The 20235-nt window shown below is 37.7% G+C and overlaps 1 protein-coding gene across 1 annotated transcript; it reads left to right on the top strand.

The window, feature by feature from the left end:
* The first annotated feature begins 2296 nt into the window (after positions 1–2296).
* On the top strand, positions 2297–14255 carry LOC140151793 (uncharacterized). The gene is made up of 4 exons (XM_072174130.1): positions 2297–2414; positions 9796–10166; positions 10663–10770; positions 13575–14255. The coding sequence occupies exons 1-4, from the start codon at positions 2360–2362 to the stop codon at positions 13704–13706; spliced, it is 666 nt and encodes a 221-aa protein (XP_072030231.1). The 5' UTR covers positions 2297–2359; the 3' UTR covers positions 13707–14255.
* Positions 14256–20235: the final 5980 nt, after the last annotated feature.

Genomic DNA, 20235 nt, shown 5'->3' with positions numbered 1-20235 from the left:
CATTCATGCCAATGCCCATGTTGGTACATAACGAAGGCCTGTATGTTTGCTATCAAATTATATGTCAATGAAAGTTGCGATTTCACATACATGCCCACCATGCAAAAGTGAATACGGCTTAATTGTTGAAAAACATGTACTGAAATAGACGACGGTCTGCTCATTTGAAAGAAAAATCAGATTCAAAGAAGATTAGAAGTGGATAAATACTTGGATTTGTCAACTGTCATGTGTGCTTCATTTTAAATGTTTACCGACCTTCTGGTTTCTGAGTAATTTGTGTCCAAATTGATTTATTCGAAGGTAACTTTTGACGTTTTCGCTAAGGTTACCTACGAATACCATGGAAAAAACGACTGTTCTCATTGTCTCATGGTCTAGACAACACAGTAATGGACTCTGGTATAAAGCTAATTGTAGTTGCCCTTAAACGAAAGGCCACAAGACGTAACTGACTCCAAGATGGACTTCACAAGTCTGCAATAACGGTTTTAAGCGATTTGTGTGCAATTAAGCAAATTAAAGTCACTTTAGTGCCTTTGTTTCTTACTTCAATCCTCTTTCAACCGCTGTGAACCGACATTATTAATACATGATAGGGTCTAAAGTATCAATAAACGCACATAAAGAAAATAATACATTCAAAGTGCTTTATAAAATGAAGTTTTGATTGCGATATCCACCAAAAGTCTAATTCTTACCTACAAATACTGAAATGTTACTTACGAATACAGCATAATACATGACATGTGTAATGAAGTTTCCCTACCAATGGAAATTAATTGTCAAAAACTTTAAGCGGTACCCCAGGACACTATTATTAGCCATATACGGATTCATTCAACAATTATTTATTATGTAAAATTGCTGATTAACTACTTGTACATCAAAATGAAGTGGTCAAAATCTTGCTAAAAGCATCAAAATTTTTTTGATCTAAGGTAATAGCATTTATTTATTTGGACGTACCATCTGAAAGAGATCTAAAAACTACCATTTTATTAATTCATTACCATAATAGCAAAATTTAAACCTCTAAACTCAATATAGATATTGTTAAATCTCTCATGTTACCTACGAATACCCGGGTTTCTTCACCTTTTCATTGTATAAAGCGTTAGGTGTATGCGTATAATTCCTAATATTCTTGAAAACATATATCCTACTCGTTCTTATACAATGTGTAAATTGATTCATACTCATTTGATAAATAAAATACAGAAACTGACCTAAACTTCATTTTCAAAAATAAACTAGCATAAATTGACTAAGATCATATTGATCGTGTTATAAAAATAAAAACAAATATTTTCTGGTTGAGCTAGCATTTTCCTGAACCCTGTGGTCTACATTACACGAAAAAAGCGTTAATGGGAATATTCCATTTGTTTTAGGTTGATTAGTATTGCGATAGTGAAATCATCCTAGTGGTATTCGTAGGTAACATTGGGTTTTGATATCACATTTACTATCACACGTCCTGGATTTATTTTTCAAGATTAGTAATGGCACTTTTGGATCCTATAAGGCCAATATGTCATCAATCAATGGGCAAAAGGAAAAAATTGTGGAGACATTTTTATTTCGGACTTTTATTTTTGGCCCGTGAACAGTTTTGGTTGGATTCGACCATATATCTATATCAGATATTACACTATAATGGTAATCGCTATGGATACATGTAAGTATAAGTATAGGCCTATAAAGGTTGTTTTTAAGAAATTTCCATTTAATGTTATTTTAAGAAGGAGATTGGTATAGAAATAGTGGCGTACCCAAAGAGGGGAGGGGGTTGGGGAGGGACAGATTCACCTCTGTGAGAAGTCTTGGGAGGGGGGAGAGGGAGGAGGGATATGGAGAATGAGAGAGGGCTGGAGGAAGGGATAATAAAGGCAAGTAGATAAATAGAAATATAAGGAAAATGATGGGAATGAGAGAGGGAGGGCGAGAGGGACAATGAGAGCGAGGGAGTGATAAAATGTAGGCCTAGGAAAAAATAAGTACAGAGAAGGGAAAAGAAAGGAATGATGAATACATTTAATTATTAGGCCTATATAATAACTAAACACATAACAGCACTGGGCAGCCATTCGACGATGTCAATGCCTTTATTCGTTACGTAATTAAAACGCCCAGTCAGATGTATTTCACACCTACCAAACACAACTCACCCAATTTCACAAACTGGACGTTGAATGTACACTCTCATGAATATTGATTGGCAACATTTTCCAATATGTCAGCGCTCTAATCGGAAACAATAGAACAATAGACCCTGCAGAGCGTTGTTGCAGGGTATATCTGCTATAGACTGAAAGCTACTACCGAAGAACTTTGGAAAAGTGGGATAAGTGTTTACATGCACTTACCAGCTTGTAACGTTGCTGAATTCAAAAGACCTATCCCTTTGCATGGTATGTTATTTGCATGTTTAATACAGCTCTTGCTTTTGTCTGTTTATATTTTGTACTACATTTTTCGAAGTTTTTTTTTAACTTCCTAACCACCCCCTTGAGGTCTAATGGTGCGTCCCTCATGCTTTGTATATCTGAAGGTTCTACGGTAAATACAAAGTTAATTATTTTGTTGATTATGTTTATATAAAGAGTTGAAGATCATTTTATTTTTAATTTAGCAAAGTGTCTGTACAAAAGTCCATTGTAATTATGCTAATGATGAAGTTTAAAAATAAACTTGCATAAAACCACCCCGGATAAACCACCCATTGTTTTAAACAATCATTAATTATTTACATTGGTATATTGTTTGATTGTTCTCTTGAACATGTTTTGTCATGTTCAAGAAAACAATCAATCAATAAATTAATTATTTATCAGCGCCCAAATCACAATACTCAAGGCACTATAAATAATGCTAAGCCAGCAATGATGGATATAATTATTATGCAAAATGTTCAAATACCCGGATGTATGCTCCCACAATTAATGCTTTTAGACTAGGAGCCCAGACAATTTATTCAGCTCAGAAGAGACAAAAGGTTTGATGGTCTGATTATGTTAGTATAGGCCCAAGATTCAATATTCCATATTGCTGCCGGGTCACAGCCTGTACGTTCAGCCTGAGGGTCACAAAATAGGGGGCCAAAAATGCATTTATTCAGCTCAAGAGAGACATGGACAAAACTTGTTGGATATCACTCCCAGGAGGATACTTTTCATGCCTATAGCAATGACAGCAACTTTGGCCTGTACAGGGGCCCAGACAGTAGCCCCAAAGGGCCCGCCCATATGGTGTTATTCAGCTGAAGAGAGACAAGGATGAATCTTTTTGCATTGGAACTATTACACATTGGGGTGCACAAAAATACCAATGACAGCAACTTTTTCCTGTACGGGGGCCCAGACAGTAGCCTCAAAGGGCCCAATGTCTCATAACTGATTTATTCAGCTGAAGAGAGACATGGATGAATCTTTTTGCATTGGAACTATTACCCATTGGGGTTTACAAAAATACCAATGACAGCAACTTTTTCCTGTACGGGGGCCAGACAGTAGCTTCAAAGGGCCCGATGCCCCATAACTGGTTATTCAGCTGAAGAGAGATGTGGATGAATTTTTATGAATTGGAACTATTACCCATTGTGGATTACAAAAATACAAAGGACTGCAACTTTTTCCTGTACGGGGCCCAGGCAGTAGCCTCAATGGGCCCAATATCCCATAACTTGTTATTCAGCTGAAGAGACATGCGGGTGGATCTTTTTGAATTGGAACTTTTAACTATTGGGGTTTGCAAAAATACAAATGCCAGCAACTTTTTCCTGTACGGGAGCCCACACAGTAGCCTCAAAGGGCCTGATATCCCATACATTTTAGCACCCCGTCTGGTAAGTTCATCAGAGTTTATATACCAGTGCTGCAGAATGGGTGTCAAGTCTACACTACATCAAAAGCTAAATGTTAGCTTCCCCGCACAGAAAATTCTGCTCCTGAAGTGAATTTCAGCATTCTTTTTATTTATTTATTTATTTATTTATTTATTTATAACATTTGGCACAAGGCCAGGCAGATCCAATATTGATTACACAATAAATTGAAGGATTGCCCTTACATTAAAATCAAAACATTACTAGAAAATACAGAATCAATACAGAATAAAGTAAAAACAAAAAATAAATTATGTGAACTGGTTAGAGGAGGTGGGAAATGGCCAATTTGAAGGCCTTGAGAGAAGAAGCATTGACAATAGTCTCAGGGAGGTAATTCCAGATGGAGGAGGCAAACGGATAAAATGATCTCTGGGACAATGAAAGCCGGCGGAAAGGAACTGGAAAGACAGCCAGACACCGAGAAATTTTGCAGAAGAAACACGTTCAATAGGCAGGCTGTTAAGAGTTAGATTGAGATCCGGAAAAGGGTCCCTCTTAGTGGAAATGACCATGACTTTTGTTTTGGAGGAATTGACAGAAAGGTGATTAAGGGAGAACCAAGAATGGATGGTATCAATGTCGGATTGGAAATCAACCAAGTCATCAGGAGCAGAGATAGGCTTGAAGAGAGTAGTATCATCCGCATAAAGAACAAGAGAACTGTTTAAAGAAAAGGAAGAAAGACACAAGTCATGCTCAAAGGAAAAGATAGCCTTCAAGGTCAAAGATTTTCGGAAGCTTCTTAGGAATCTACAACCAGATAAAGCTACTGGTCCTGATGAAATCATTGCAAGCGTCCTGAAGGAATACAGCGCAGGGCAAGACCACTCAGTCTGCTGTTTGAGCTTTGCTTCTCCAAGGAAGTTTTTCAAAGCCAATGGAAGACTGCATTTTTCATCCCTATTTACAAGAGATGCGAAGTCTAATTCATCTATGAACCGCCCCATCTCTCTGCTCTGCACCATCAGCAAGAGCATGGAGGCTGTTATACAGAACTTCAGAAGTACCTCCTTGAAACCAACTGATATCAGATAGTTTGGATTTAGGCCATACCACAATATAACTGATATCTTTACCATTCTGACATAAGAGTGGTCCAACTCCCTGGACGTGGACGACCTGCGTCTGACTGCCCTGGATATCAAAGAAGCATTCGATAATGTCTGTCATGACTTTGCACTCATGGCAAGTAGTATCCGGCAAGCTGCTCATCTGGATTAGTAGCTAGCTGCTCATCTGGATTAGTAGCTACCTGACATAACATTCCATCAAAGTTGTCTGTATCTGGCCATCCTCCATTAGGGGTCAATATTGAACCCACCATTGTTCTCGGTCTTCATTGATGACCCGGGTGATGGGTGTGAAACCCAATTCTACCTCTACGTAGATGATTCCACCTTGTTTTGTAAGATTACATCTAGAGACAACCCTGCTAGCCGGAACGGAGACTTGGAGAAAATGAGGATCTGGGCAGATAAGCATGACAGACGGATGGTAACATTCGAGACATCGGAAACGCAAGGCAATGGCAATATCAAGAAAGAGAAATCTAACCAAGATATATATTCTGTTTGGTACCACCAAACTGGCTGAGAAGGAGGAGCTGGAGATCCCGGGACTCACAGTCGACAGCAAGCTGACCTGGACAAAGCATATTTCTAATGTCTCATACAGAGCAAGACAGGAGTTGGGCGCTCTGAAGAGAGTTGCAAATAAACTTGATGTCAGAGACAGAGCAACTGTTTACAAGGCTAAAGTTTGCATTGTGATGGAATATACCTCACTGTCTAAGATGAGGGCCAGCACACCCACTCTAGGATTACTAGACTCTATCCAGAGGAAGGACCTTCGAATCATAAGCGTGAGCGAAGAAGAAGCAAGTACAGAGCTGAACATCACATCTCTCCATCAAAACGTCAAGTGACTGCAACAACAGTCCTCTATAAAATGCACACCAGCTTGTTCCCACCAGATCTGAAGGCACAGCCACTAAAGTCATTTGGTCCCGGTCATTTGTAGTCAGAAGGGCTACCCGCTCAAGCCTGTCCATGCCTTGCCATGCTCTCACACTCACAGTATGGTTTCTAGAACCATACCTACTGGCAGGACCTTCATCCACACTTCAGTTCACGTTTGGAATAGCCTACCAGATGGGGTAGTCGGAGAGCAGCGTGCATAAGCATCTTATTTCACATGTCTGATGCTTTACCCTTCACTCTTGTTGTTCCTAAGCTACTGTGAACCACTGATTGGCACATGTGGTTTTCTTTTATATAGTGCCTATATATTCGAGTGCCTATATAAGTTCTTGAATGTGTCACTCCTCATGGGCTATTGTTCACTTTAGTATTTAAAAACCAGTACAAATGTTTTTCAGCCAAAAAGACACACAGATCTTTTGAATTGGAACTCTTGCATATTGGGGTTTACAAAAATACCAATGACAGCAACTTTGTTCCTATACGAGGGCCCAGAAAGTACCCTCAAAGGGCTTGATGTCCCATAACTGGTCAATCAGCCAAATGTAATGAGCATGTTAAAATGCAGTGGGGACGCCATGAAGGAAGAAAGTGTTAATTTTTAAATGTTCTCTTTTTCCAAACAAAATTGGTTTAACATGAGGGAATAAAGTCGCATTGTGCTGAATGAGGCTTTAAAATTGGCTACGAAGAAGCTATCAATTGCTGATATTGATATCGATGAAGTACCTTTCTCCTCTGCTTTCTCCTGCTGATATTGGTATTGATGAAGTAGCTATTTTTACTACTGGTGATATCAGTATTGATGAAGTAATTACCTACTTCTGATATTGGTTTTGATGAAATAGCTGTCTACTGCTGACATTGGTATATTGATGAAGTAGTTATCTATTGTTGATACTGGTGATGCTAGCTGAATAAACCAGTTATGGGACATCGGGCCTTTTGAGGCTACTGTCGTGGCCCCCTCCCTATACAGGAAAAAGTTGTTGCCATTGATTAGTATTATTTTGTAGACCCCAATATGCAATAGTTCCAATTCAAAAGATCCATCCATGTGTTTATTTGGCTGAATAACCAGTTATGGGATATCTGGCCCATTGAGGCTACTGTCTGGGCCCCGTACAGGAAAAAGTTGATATCCTTAGTATTTTTTGTAGACCCCAATGTGGAATAGTTCCAATTCAACAAGATCCATCCATATGTCTCTTCAGCTGAATAACCAGTTATGGGATATCGGGCCCATTGAGGCTACCGTCTGGGCCCCCGTACAGGAAAAAGTTGGTGTCATTGGTATTTTTGTATATACAATGGGGAATAGTTCCAATTCAAAAAGATTCATCCATGTGTCTCTTCAGCTGAATGGGTAGGTCATTGGTAGATCACCAGCGTGGCCATCTTCGGAGTCTAATTTCACCCTCTTGCAAGATGACAAAATTGGATAAATCAGTTAAGGGACATTAGGCCCTTTGGACAATTTGAAAAATCGATTATGGGATATTGGGCCCTTTGAGGTTACTGTCTAGGCCCCCGTATAGGAAACAGTTGCTGTCATTGGTATTTTGTGCACCCCAATGTGTAATAGTTCCAATGCACAAATATTTATGCATGTCTTCCTTCAGCTGAATAACCTGTTATGGGGCATCGGGGTCTTTGAGGCTACTGTCTGGGCCCCTGTACAGGAAAAAATTGCTGTCATTGGTATTTTGAGCACTCCAATGTGTAATAGTTCCAATGCAAAAATATTTATGCATGCCTCTCTTCAGCTGAATAAATCAGTTATGGGACATTGGGCCCTTTGAGGCTACTGTCTGGGCCCCGTACAGAAAAAAAGTTTCCGTCATTGGTATTTTTGTGCACCACAATGTGTAATAGTACCAATGCATATATAGATTCATCCATGCCTTCCTTCAGCTGAATAACCTGTTATGGGGCATCGGGCCCTTTGAGGCTACTGTCTGGGCCCCTGTACAGGAAAAAGTTGCTGTCATTGGTATTTTTGTGCAACCCAATGTGTAATAGTTCCCCGGGAATAGTTCCAATGCAAAAAGATTTACGCTTGTCTTCCTTCAGCTGAATAAACTGTTATGGAGCATCGGGCCCTTTGAGGCTACTGTCTGGGCCCCCGTACAGGAAAAAGTTGCTGTCATTGGTATTTTTGTGCACCCCAGTGTGTAATAGTTCCAATGCACAAATATTTATGCATGTCTTCCTTAAGCTGAATAACCTGTTGTGGGGCATCGGGGTCTTTGAGGCTACTGTCTGGGCCCCTGTACAGGAAAAAATTGCTGTCATTGGTATTTTTGTGCACTCCAATGTGTAATAGTTCCAATGCAAAAATATTTATGCATGCCTCTCTTCAGCTGAATAAATCAGTTATTGGACATTGGGCCCTTTGAGGCTACTGTCTGAGCCCCGTACAGAAAAAAGTTTCCGTCATTGGTATTTTTGTGCACCACAATGTCTAATAGTACCAATGCATAATTATAGATTCATCATCATGCCTTCCTTCAGCTGAATAACCTGTTATGGGGCATCGGTCCCTTTGAGGCTACTGTCTGGGCCCCTGTACAGGAAAAAGTTGCTGTCATTGGTATTTTTGTGCAACCCAATGTGTAACAGTTCCAATGCAAAAAGATTTACGCTTGTCTTCCTTCAGCTGAATAACCTGTTATGGAGCATCGGGCCCTTTGAGGCTACTGTCTGGGCCCCCGTACAGGAAAATGTTGCTGTCATTGATATTTTTGTAAACCCCAATGGGTAATAATTCCAATGCAAAAAGATTCATCCATGTCTCTCTTCAGCTGAATAAAGTCAGTTATGGGACATTGGGCCCTTTGAGGCTACTGTCTGGGCCCCCGTACAGGAAAAAGTTGCTGTCATTGGTATTTTTGTGCACCCCAATGTGTAATAGTTCCAATGCAAAAAGATTCATCCTTGTCTCTCTTCAGCTGAATAACACCATATGGGCGGGCCCCTTTGGGGCTACTGTCTGGGCCCCCGTACAAGCCAAAGTTGCTGTCATTGCTATAGGCATGAAAAGTATCCTCCTGGGAGTAATATCCAACAAGTTTTGTCCATGTCTCTCTTGAGCTGAATAAATGCATTTTTTGGCCCCTTATTTTGTGACCCCCAGGCTGAATGTACAGGCTGTGACCCGGCAGCAATATGGAATATTGAATCTTGGGCCTATACTAACATAATCAGACCATCAAACCTTTTGTCTCTTCTGAGCTGAATAAATTGTCTGGGCTCCTAGTCTATTTGGAGGATTCCCTCCCAGCATGCAGCATGCTTTATGATGGGGAAATTCCCATCATTGTTTTTATGCATCGTGTATACATGATGTATCCACGCAACAGAGTTCATATACATTATTTCATGGGGGATTTATGGCTAATATTAAAAAATGTATGGAAAAGGCTTATTCAAATTCCACCAAATAGTCATTTATTATAATTTATTCGATTTATTGTTAATTATTTTTATATGGCATGCATGCAGAGAATCAATGTAGCTATATAGGGTATACTTGGAATTCCCCCCAAACAAATTGTATTGCACGGTGTTTTCCCCGCACATATATGCACAGTGTCTGCATTCAACGATAATTCTGTGCTATCTGTGAAACCAACGACGGCCTTCACCTTCCGTTCTTGATATCATCTCCGGGTATCATCTCATTATATGGTTATCATTTATTGCATGAAAAGATTATAGGTAAGCCACCTGCCATAATTATTACATTTATGAAATCCCCTTCTCAGTTCATCATGTTCATGCAAACAATATGTCGTCATCTCCATCCACTTTGTTCACCAGAGCTTGCCATCTCACGACAGCTCACCATTTATCCCCGGCATTTATCACAGTAATCTTCAAACATAACCATTTTTACCAATTTTGAATTTCGATTATTTTTACCAGTTTTCCAATCTGAATACTATCAAGTGTATTATGCTGATGGAGTAAGCCTACTATTACTTACTGTAATGGCCCGTAGTAAATTAAGTTGTCATGATGTTCAAGCCTCTAAGAAGTTCAACAAAGATCATCGCATACAACCAACACATATCGTTACCACTGAACAGATGTCTAACTGTCCAGATGTAACTGGGGACGACAGGGACGAAGACTTCTGCAATACAAGACCTTCTACTTCATGTGCAGAGAAAGACGTTGATTTTGATCTGATCAACATCGTGAAAGAAGATCTGAAGCAGAGCATTCACCGAAAACGTCACCAGAAAGGTCTTTGTGAGATTTTGAATGGTGAAGATTTTCCCCGAACATATCAGGTACACATATGTTTTTCATCGTGACATTTTCAGTCTTTTTAAATTTTAAACAAGTTATTTACACAATAATGAAGAGAAACCTAGTTTTGAATCAAGAAACTGGTTACTCGTTGATAAAAGTGCTTTTTTGTCTTTCAGAGTCGAGTAACATGGACACAACATTAAAACCATGACAATTATCCCGGTCCCACAGCAGTATTATACGCCATACTGAAATATTCCTATTTTGTTTTTAGAATAACTTTGGGGTTCTATGTTATCATAATCAGGATTGAAACTGAAACCCCAAAACACCCCAAATTGGCATAATAATATAATCAATTCCCCTAAGTTTATATAATGCAATACATTAAACTAAAGTAAATAAATTGTGAAAGTTGCCACATAAATAAGGTTAATAATTATATATCATGTTTGCATATTTTGATTTTTTTTTATTATCCATTATGTATTTATCTATTTATCTATTTGTTTTAATTTATTTTCCCACCAAAAGTTGACTGCTGTTGAACAAAGAAAACAGCAACTACGGAAAGAGAGGAACCGAATTGCAGCCGCCAAATGCAGGGACAAGAAACAGCAAGAGACTATCCGTCTGATGCAGGTATTCTACGGAAAATCCTCTTGGTTTATTTGCATGTCAGCCCATTTGGCGGTTACGGCCGCATACAATATAGGCCCAATCAGTGATAAAAACCGCTATTTATGCAATTCGGTCGAATTTGCAATTTGTCTTGGAAAAATAAAGTTAACGTTCAAAAGTATTTTTGACGTGCAACACTGTGCATGTATGTGTATCGTATTATACTACGATGAGAGTGCATGGATATTTTAATTCTTGTATAAACTTTTCAATACGTTCACTATGTGAAATTCCAGAAGGGACGTTTTCTGTGTCGTTCCTCAAAACGTTTAGTACGTTTCCCAACATGCACGAAAAAAAAGGTTATTTATGAAGTAAAGTGGTATTTTCTGGGCAGTAGGCTAGGCTTGTTATACTATAATAGTCCTTCAATTGCTACGCACTCATTCATTCATTTATTTCCATATATAAAAATATACAACTACATCAAAAATAAAGAAACACAATATGGCGGAAAAGGCAGGAAGGCCAATAAGGCCTGAGAATTGCCTTTCCTTACGAAAAAACAAAACAAAGATTATGAAATCAACAAAATAAATAAAAATGACTAACAGACATGACAAATTACAGTGCTCGAGAATGGCCTAATTGTACTTAGAGATAAGTTTTTGTTTAAGGTGTTTGCGGAAATGTTTTATGGACTTTGAGTCTTTAATTTTTTATCTAGAGAGTTCCAAAGTATGGGCCCGCTCGTTCGAATGGAATGGTCGGAAAAACTCTTTTATTTTTTGTTAACTGGAGATCATTATTTCGTCTTGTCTGGTAGTCATGGATGTCAGAACGTTTTGTAAAATACTCATTAAATGAATTGGGTAACTCATGTACACACTTAAAACTACGGGGTCAAAAAATGACCCAAACGGGGTCATTTTTGACCCCAGCATAGTTATCAACTAAACACCATACCACTAACGGGGTCATTTTGACCCCATTGGTCGGGGTCATTGCAATGACTACGTATTTGGGTCAAATAGTAACCCCATTGGGGTCAAAATATTACCACATTTCGGGGTCAAATGAAATGACCCCTTCAAAAGGGTTGCCTTATTGGGTTACTTAATGACCTCATTTCGGGGTCAAATGAAATGACCCATTTGAAAGGGTTGTTTTATAGGGTTACTCAATAACCACATTTAGGGGTTGTTTGGATTTTGTTAGTAGGCCTATGGTCATGCTGGTCCCACCAGGACATAAGTGTGTTTCTGCACAGAGAAAGCATTACATAAACAGCAAACTTCAAAATGCATCTGTGTATCACACTCACACACAGTCAGTCATCGCCTATGACAGTTCACGTATTATAAGCTTACATGATATAAGCTTATAACAACTGCAGCCAAGACACCAGCCACGACAGCATGAAATTGAATGAATCTGCGTGCATAGACAAGGGTCTATGCATCCTTGCAGTCTCACTTTTCAACTAACTTTTCATATTCCATCATGCAGACAAGCACACACGACAATCCGCTGAGCTGCACAATCAGAACAAATATGGCGCTGATGTGACCACGTGAGCCGATGCACACCGTGTGTGCAAATAGTTCCGAAATGCAAGTCATTATAAAGTTGACAAATTGTGTAACTTCGGTCAAAAAATTAGTTTTATTTATTAATCAACAAACATTAATTGCAGCTCATGTTTAAACTCATTTATGAATTGAGATTTTCAAAGCGGAAGATTGAAACTGATATCAATGCGCGACGGTATCGGCAAAATGACCACTAAGTTTTTGACCACGTTCGTCGTGGCTAAAATGACCTCGTGAATGTGGTCAAATTAAAACAGTACAACCCCCTTGAAGGGTCAAAACAACCCCAAACGTGGTCAATTCAAAATGACCACGGAAAATATAACCCCGTAGTTTTTAGTGTGTATGGAATTCTTGTACATAAATACACCAAGTTCAAGAGAATACATATCTTCTATATTTAAAATGTTGTATTTGGCAAATAAAGGTCTGGTATGACTTCTATAATGACTATTAGAAATTGTTCTTATTGCCCATTTTTGGAGTTTGGTCAGTTTATCTAAATAAAGTTTACATGTATTCCCCAGATTAGAATTCCATAATTGAGGTACGGCAAAATAAAAGTACAATATAAGGTATATAATATTCGATCAGGAATAAAGTGTTTTAATTTGTTCATGATACCAATATTTCTCGACAAAGTTTTGGAAACGCAGTCAATATGACATTTCCAGGTGAGGTTTTCATCTATTAAGACACCTAAAAATTTGGTATGTTTCACTCGGTCCAATAGTGTGTTGTTTAGGACGATGTTTAAATCTTGCTGCACTTTGACTGATGTCATATGAGGCGTTCCTAATAACATATAATTTGTTTTGCTTGCATTTACTGATAACTTGTTTGCTCTAAACCAATTGCTTACTTCTTTCAATTCAGCATTCACGACATTTGTTTGATTCTCAATATTTTCATGCGAGTAAAGGATAGTGGTATAGGATAAGGATAGCACTGTCATTTGTTTCGTCATGTTTAATTTTTTCGAGATCGGGACCCAGGGACTCAGGCTAGGGGGCATGTCCATACTGGGGGTGGGGCCCACTTCCTCAAAACTGACACTAAAACAGCTTTACAAATGGAGGGAGAGGCGGGAGCCTAAATGACAAATGACCAATTTTCTTCAGCGGACGGGGCAGACCACCTCACCCACCCCATCCCCACACCCCAACAGGAACTACACAACACTGTTTCTCATTTGTTCTTTCTCCATAATCTTTTCCTTTCTTCCCTTTTCAGGAGTCGGAAAAGCTAACTCTTGAGAATAGAGCTTTAGAAGAACAGGCATTGAATCTGAGAGCAGAAAAGATGCATCTACAACAACTACTGGAAGATCACCTGGTTGTGTGCCCTATGGTGCAGCAGGCGTGATGCTGACATGAGTAACATACCAAGTTACACTGTCAATCCCTAGTTGTAACACTTTTTAAACACGTTAGGCGTTTAGCCAAATTTTTATTATTATTACATTTAGGCCTACATTTCAGGAAAAGGTTTCATATTTTGACACCTATTCTCCCACACATAAAAATCCAAAATAATAAGAGCGGTTACCGCACCATAGCTGAACCATGGCCTTCGACAGTATATTGTGTTCATATTAAGGATCATTGCATTTAAATTTCAGCTCAATTGGAGCATTTTGAAAACTTGACCTTTGATCCCTTTATGACCCCGTAATGACCTTAAATGAATTTTAAAATATTTTTAACATGTTTAGAATGTCATAAGGATAATTGCGTTTAAATTTCAGCTCAATTGGAGCATTTTGAAAACTTGACCTTTGACCCCTTTATGACCCCGTAATGACATTAAATGAATTTTAAAATATTTTAAACATGTTTAGAATGTCATAAGGATCATTGCATTTAAAATTCAGCTCAATTGGAGCATTTTGAAAACTTGACCTATGACCCCTTAATGACCTTAAATGAATTTTAAAATATTTTAAACATATTTAGAATGTCATAAGACCCATTCCATGTCAACTCCAGGGATGTGCACCGCAGCACCTCTTCAATTTTTTTCTTTTTCTGTGTGGTGGTAGATATTGATAAGAAAGCAAAATCCCGAAAATTTGAGCTTCATACTCCATTTCGTTTTCCCGTGGCATCAATTTGAAATTTAGGGGGGTCAGCATAAAAAATGTGTCGTAACGCGAAAGACGACGTTTGGAGGTCCATAAATGTATAAAGGAACCCTTTACAACTTTGAAAAGTATGTATCCTGGGATACTTATTTGTGTAGAATTCAAATCTGGCATCAGAAAACTTGTAACTCCTTTACTTTAAAAGATATAGGGCCCTCAAAATGCAACTTCGTCCATCCAGGACCAACTTTGGGGGGTCAGAACTCCAAAAGTAAAAATATTTTTATTGTCCATTTTTTTGCCAGTCAGAGCCCTTTGGTAGGACATTACTCTTATCCAATATTGAGCCTATTAGAATACTTTTAGCTGAAATATTACCCATGCAAAACCTCAATTGTACATTTTTTGTACATTTTGACCCCCCTGAAAACCAATGTCAGACAATTTGACCCACCATCAACTTCAGGTATGTTGAAGATATGTCCTTGGACAACATTTCTGAGAGATATTGGCTTGGGGTCTCGATGGCTTCAACACATCACTTAGGTTAGCCTACTCTATAGAGTTGTACACATTTTTGATTTCACGTATAATGACTTTATGTAGGCCTACAAGTCTATGGAAAATGCAAACCTAACTAATGTGTTGAAGCCATCGAGACCCCAAGCCAATATCTCTCAGAAATGTTGTCCAAGGACATATTTTCAACATACCCCCTGAAAACCAATGTCAGACAATTTGATCCACCATCAACTTCAGGTATGTTGAAAATATGTCCTTGACAACATTTCTGAGAGATATTGGCTTGGGGTCTCGATGGCTTCAACACATTCAGAGTTAGGTTTGCATTCTCCATAGACTTGTAGGCCTACATAAAGTCATTATACGTGAAATCAAAAATGTGTACAACTCTATAGAGTAGGCTAACCTAAGTGATGTGTTGAAGCCATCGAGACCCCAAGCCAATATCTCTCAGAAATGTTGTCCAAGGACATATTTTCAACATACCTGAAGTTGATGGTGGATCAAATTGTCTGACATTGGTTTTCAGGGGGTCAAAATGTACAAAAATGTACAATTGGGGTTTTGCATGGGTAATATCTCAGCTAAAAGTATTCTAATGGGCTCAATATTGGATAAGAGTAATGTCCTACCAAAGGGCTCTGATTGGCAAAAAAAATGGACAATAAAATTATTTTTACTTTTGGAGTTCTGACCCCCCAAAGTTGGTCCTGGATGGACGAAGTTGCATTTTTTTTTTTTTTTTTCTTTTAAAGTAAAGGAGTTACAAGTTTTCTGATGCCAGATTTGAATTACACACAAATAAGTATCCCAGGATACATACTTTTCAAAGTTGTAAAGGGTTCCCTTTATACATTTATGGACCTCCAAACGTCGTCTTTCGCGTTACGACACATTTTTTATGCTGACCCCCCCTAAATTTCAAATTGATGCCACGGGAAAACGAAATGGAGTATGAAGCTCAAATTTTCGGGATTTTACTTTCTCATCAATATCTACCACCACACAGAAAAAGAAAAAAAAGAGGTGCTGCGGTGCACATCCCTGGAGTTGACATGGAATGGGTCATAAGGATTATTGCATTTAAATTTCAGCTCAATTGGACCATTTGGTAAACTTGACCTTTGACCCCTTTATTACCCCTTAATGACCTTAAATGAATATTAAAATATTCTAAACATGTTTATAAGGATCTTTGCATTTAAATTTCAGCTCTTTCGGTTAAAATGACCTTTTTTGACCCATGCGACCCCTTGGATGACCTCTGACGTTAGGAAATATTTTTATTATATTCTTTACTCCTTCCTCTTTCATTTGACACCACTCGGGGGGGTTACATCTTCATGGCATTTTGAGATATGTCCATTTCAGACCAAATGGTTAGTCAGTTAGTAAGCTAGTAAGCTAGTAACATACACTAATATAGGCTGATACCATTCCATGGTTCAGCAAAAATCCACCGTCCCTTTGGTTTACAAGTTATCGCACTTCGAATTAGACTTCTCCGTAGTCCACTTGCCATTGTGCATACTCAGTGTTACCTTTGCATTTAAAACTCCGATTGTGTACAATATTGATAGATTTTCCTGATCTGTTCAGTCACCGTACGCCCTCTGTTAGCTTGATACTAACTAAAGGATTAGGATTTAGCTATGTTTCATTTGTCAAAACAGGATAATATTTTTTTAATCCAAAAAAAATAGTTCTGTATTTTTCTGGAATGGGGAGTAGGTCGTGTTTTCAACAGAGGCTAACCTGGAAAAGGACGCTATGAGACCCCTTAAACTCTGCCTTAAACTTAAGAACGATTCGCACTCAAACCTGTTAAAACATCAAATTCTAATCAACACGGATTATGCTACCAGTTGAACCACACACTTATTTGCAAACAGTTATCCAACATTTAACATGCATGCTTATCACTCTTAGAAAATAAAACCGGTTCTTTAAGAAAGAACCATTTCCAGAACCACATGCAAGGGTTCTGGAAAGTCCATAAAGAACCATTTTTGGTTCTTTAAATTTTCAAGAACCATTTTCTCTTGAGAGTTCTACATACAGAAAACTAGGACAGTCAAGAACCCATTTTTCTAAGTCGAGTGATCGTTTGTGTGGTTGACAAAATCGGAGACGAAATGCAGAAACCATACACAAAAACATTATTTGGAGTTTGAGCAACTAACTATATTACTGATACAGGCGGCTGTACAAAAATGTATTATTATAAGACCAATCTATTGTAATGTTTTAGTAGAGCTTAGTCTCCTTCGTCAAAAACCCTATTTAGATGCATTATATACTTAGATGGAATTCTACGGTATCTCACGTTAAATAAATTTTAATACCTGTTTTAATAAACACTATGAGGAACCCTGTGAAGAACCCACAAAGGTTCTATGGATCTCTTAAAGAACCACAAAAACTAAAGATGTCAAGAGTGCCCGTAAAATAATGGATTTTTTTTGGTGTGATTTTTACTGATTATTGCAACGATTCTGATGTGAATCTAGGCAACAGTGTCAAGGTGGGACACATTAATGCTTGTGCTGTACAGTGCAGTATACCTTGTAAATAATTTGTTCCTATTTATTTCAATTAATAATTTATGATATTCTATTATATTATATATAAACATTATAACTCATTTTCATTTCTTTCTTTTCTTTCTTTCTTTTTTTTTCTTTCTTTCTTTCTTTTTTTCTTTCTTTCTTTTTCTTTCTTTCTTTCTTTCTTTCTTGCTTGCTTGCTTGCTTGCTTGCTTGCTTGCTTGCTTGCTTGCTTGCTGGCTTGCTTGCTTTCATTCTTTATATTATTTATTTATTTGGTGATTTTTATATATTTATTTATGTATTTCTTGTCAGTATGCGTGTGAACAATATTAATTCATGACGTACATGTGTGCAAATAAACAATAAAAAATAGTAACTTCACTGTTTCAATTATTTCTTTGTACTTATATAAAATGAAAATATACAGCAGAGTAATGTTGCTGTAGCATACATTGATAAATGTGTGGATAACCCAAATCATATTTCCTAGAAATCAGTCAAAGTCCGAAGTTCAGCGATCTCCATGACCAAAAACTGTGCGTAGGCCTATATTCTTTACTTTTGAGAGAACCTTATAATAAAACACATAAAATTTCAAATGTTTGGTTTTGTACTTTTGAAGTTGTGAAAAAATGTATATTTAATGAAAACGTTCAGGAAAAGAAATCAACTGTCAAAAATCTTTCATGGGGATGTGATAAGGCAACTGTTGATCCGTTTTTCTGTATTTTTTTTTTTATTTCTGTTGATCCGTTTTTCTGTATTTTTTTTTATTTTGTTGTTTTGCATCCTTTTTTTGTATTTTGAAAAGCTTGTAATAATTACATAATGTGATATCGGAGACGGAGCCAATGTAGTGATTCACGGTCGAAATTGAGCAATTCTTAAATTGTATGGTCATGGTCTGTGCTTTTCCTGTAGCCTATACACTGCAAAAACAAGTGTTTATATTTAAACACCATATTGTGTTTATCAGAGCAACACTTAATAAACACGTAATTCATGTTAATGGTCTAACACTAATGTTCATAAATTAACACTTGGTGTTATATTACAAACACTAATGTTTGTAATATAACACCAAGTGTTAATTTATGAACATTGGTGTTAGAACCATTAACATTAGTGTTAGACCATTAACATGAATTATGTGTTTATTAAGTGTTGCTCTGATAAACACAATATGGTGTTTAAATATAAACACTTGTTTTTGCAGTGTAGGCCTAGGTTATCTCATGGCCATTCGGAACTTCATAGGGCCTACGCAATGGTCAGTATCAAACGAAACACTATAGCGTTGCTATAAAGTTTTCAGCACTTCATAATTTTCATTCATTCATTCAAAATTCAATCCATCCATCCATCAATAATCAATCATTTATTTTTAATTAATTAATTAGTTTATTTATTTATTTATTTATTTATTTATTTATTTCATAATGAAAACTTTACCAAGAAAATGGACAAATACTAAGTGTGAGCCAGAAGTCTGTGGGGAGACTGTTATCTTGACTCTGTGACCTATCCTGGTCCACATGTATGGTAAAACATACTAGTGCGTGGGATACACTGCACAGTGAGTTCTGATGACGTCACAGATTTGAGCTCAACACAGAGGCTAAGTTCGACTGGAACGCAGTTTTTCAAGCTAAAAAAAACCATACTTCTGCTTATTCAATAGGAATGAGGTTTATATGATAAGCTGGAGAATTTCAATGGCATATCAATGCAGTTTACCCCAAATTTGTACGACCTTAGGTTTTCATATACCAAATTGAGATAACTGTCCGACCCAGATATTTTGAGGCCAAAGGGGAAATTCTCCATTGAGAAGTTGTCAGACATGAACTTTTCTGCTTAAAAAAACCATATATTTTGTGAAGCCTTGTAAATCACTTGAAGTTCATTGACTAGATGAAAAAAAGTTCTTTTCAATGGCGTTTACCCCAGGTCGATACTATGAGTAGATCCAAAGTTATGAGCTGTGGAAGTAAAAACAGAGAGGCTTTGACACATGCTTTAGTGGCCGTGTAGTAGTGTGCAGAGCAGATGTCGCGAAGTTTTCATTATGATTTATTTATTTATTTATTTATTTATTTATTTATTTATTTATTTATTTATTTATTTATTTATTTATTTATTTATTTATTTATTTATTTATTTATTTATTTATTTATTTATTTACTGACAACACGGCACCGGTATTTGCTAAACTTTGAATACCCTACCATATTTTACGTGCCCTCATCTTTTTATAAGCTCCCCCTCCCAACGCCGACGCCGTCAAAGCTCTCTCTTGTTACCGCAACGCCTCTCCATTTTTTTCTTTCTTCGTTCGTTCGTTCTTTCTTTCAGTCCATCTTTCTCCATACACTAGGCCTGTTGTTTCCTTCTGTATCTTTCCTTTTTTTTTCTATCATGCGGCATGAAGCTGTCCCTTTTTACAACCAACTTCTTCATTCGTCCAACGCCGACGCCGCGCGTCAAGCTCTCTCTGTGGCACAACGCTCCTCCATATTTTTCTTCCTTTCGTTCTTTCTTGCCATTGTTGGAGCTTCGCGGCGTGCGGCGTTGGTTGTAAAAAGGTACAGCTTGAATTCTCAATGTTAAAGGAGCACATTACGCCATCAATGTTCTCCTTCACAGGAGCAGCTTCGCGGCGTCGAAGTTGCCATTAGGTCGGAGCTTTGCGACGTTCACGACGTTACGGCATTGCTTAATAAAAAAAAACTCCCTTAAA

The sequence above is a fragment of the Amphiura filiformis genome, chromosome 5 (assembly GCF_039555335.1).
Source record: "Amphiura filiformis chromosome 5, Afil_fr2py, whole genome shotgun sequence".
NCBI lineage: Eukaryota > Metazoa > Echinodermata > Ophiuroidea > Amphilepidida > Amphiuridae > Amphiura > Amphiura filiformis.
This window is presented reverse-complemented; position numbering and strand designations above follow the sequence as displayed.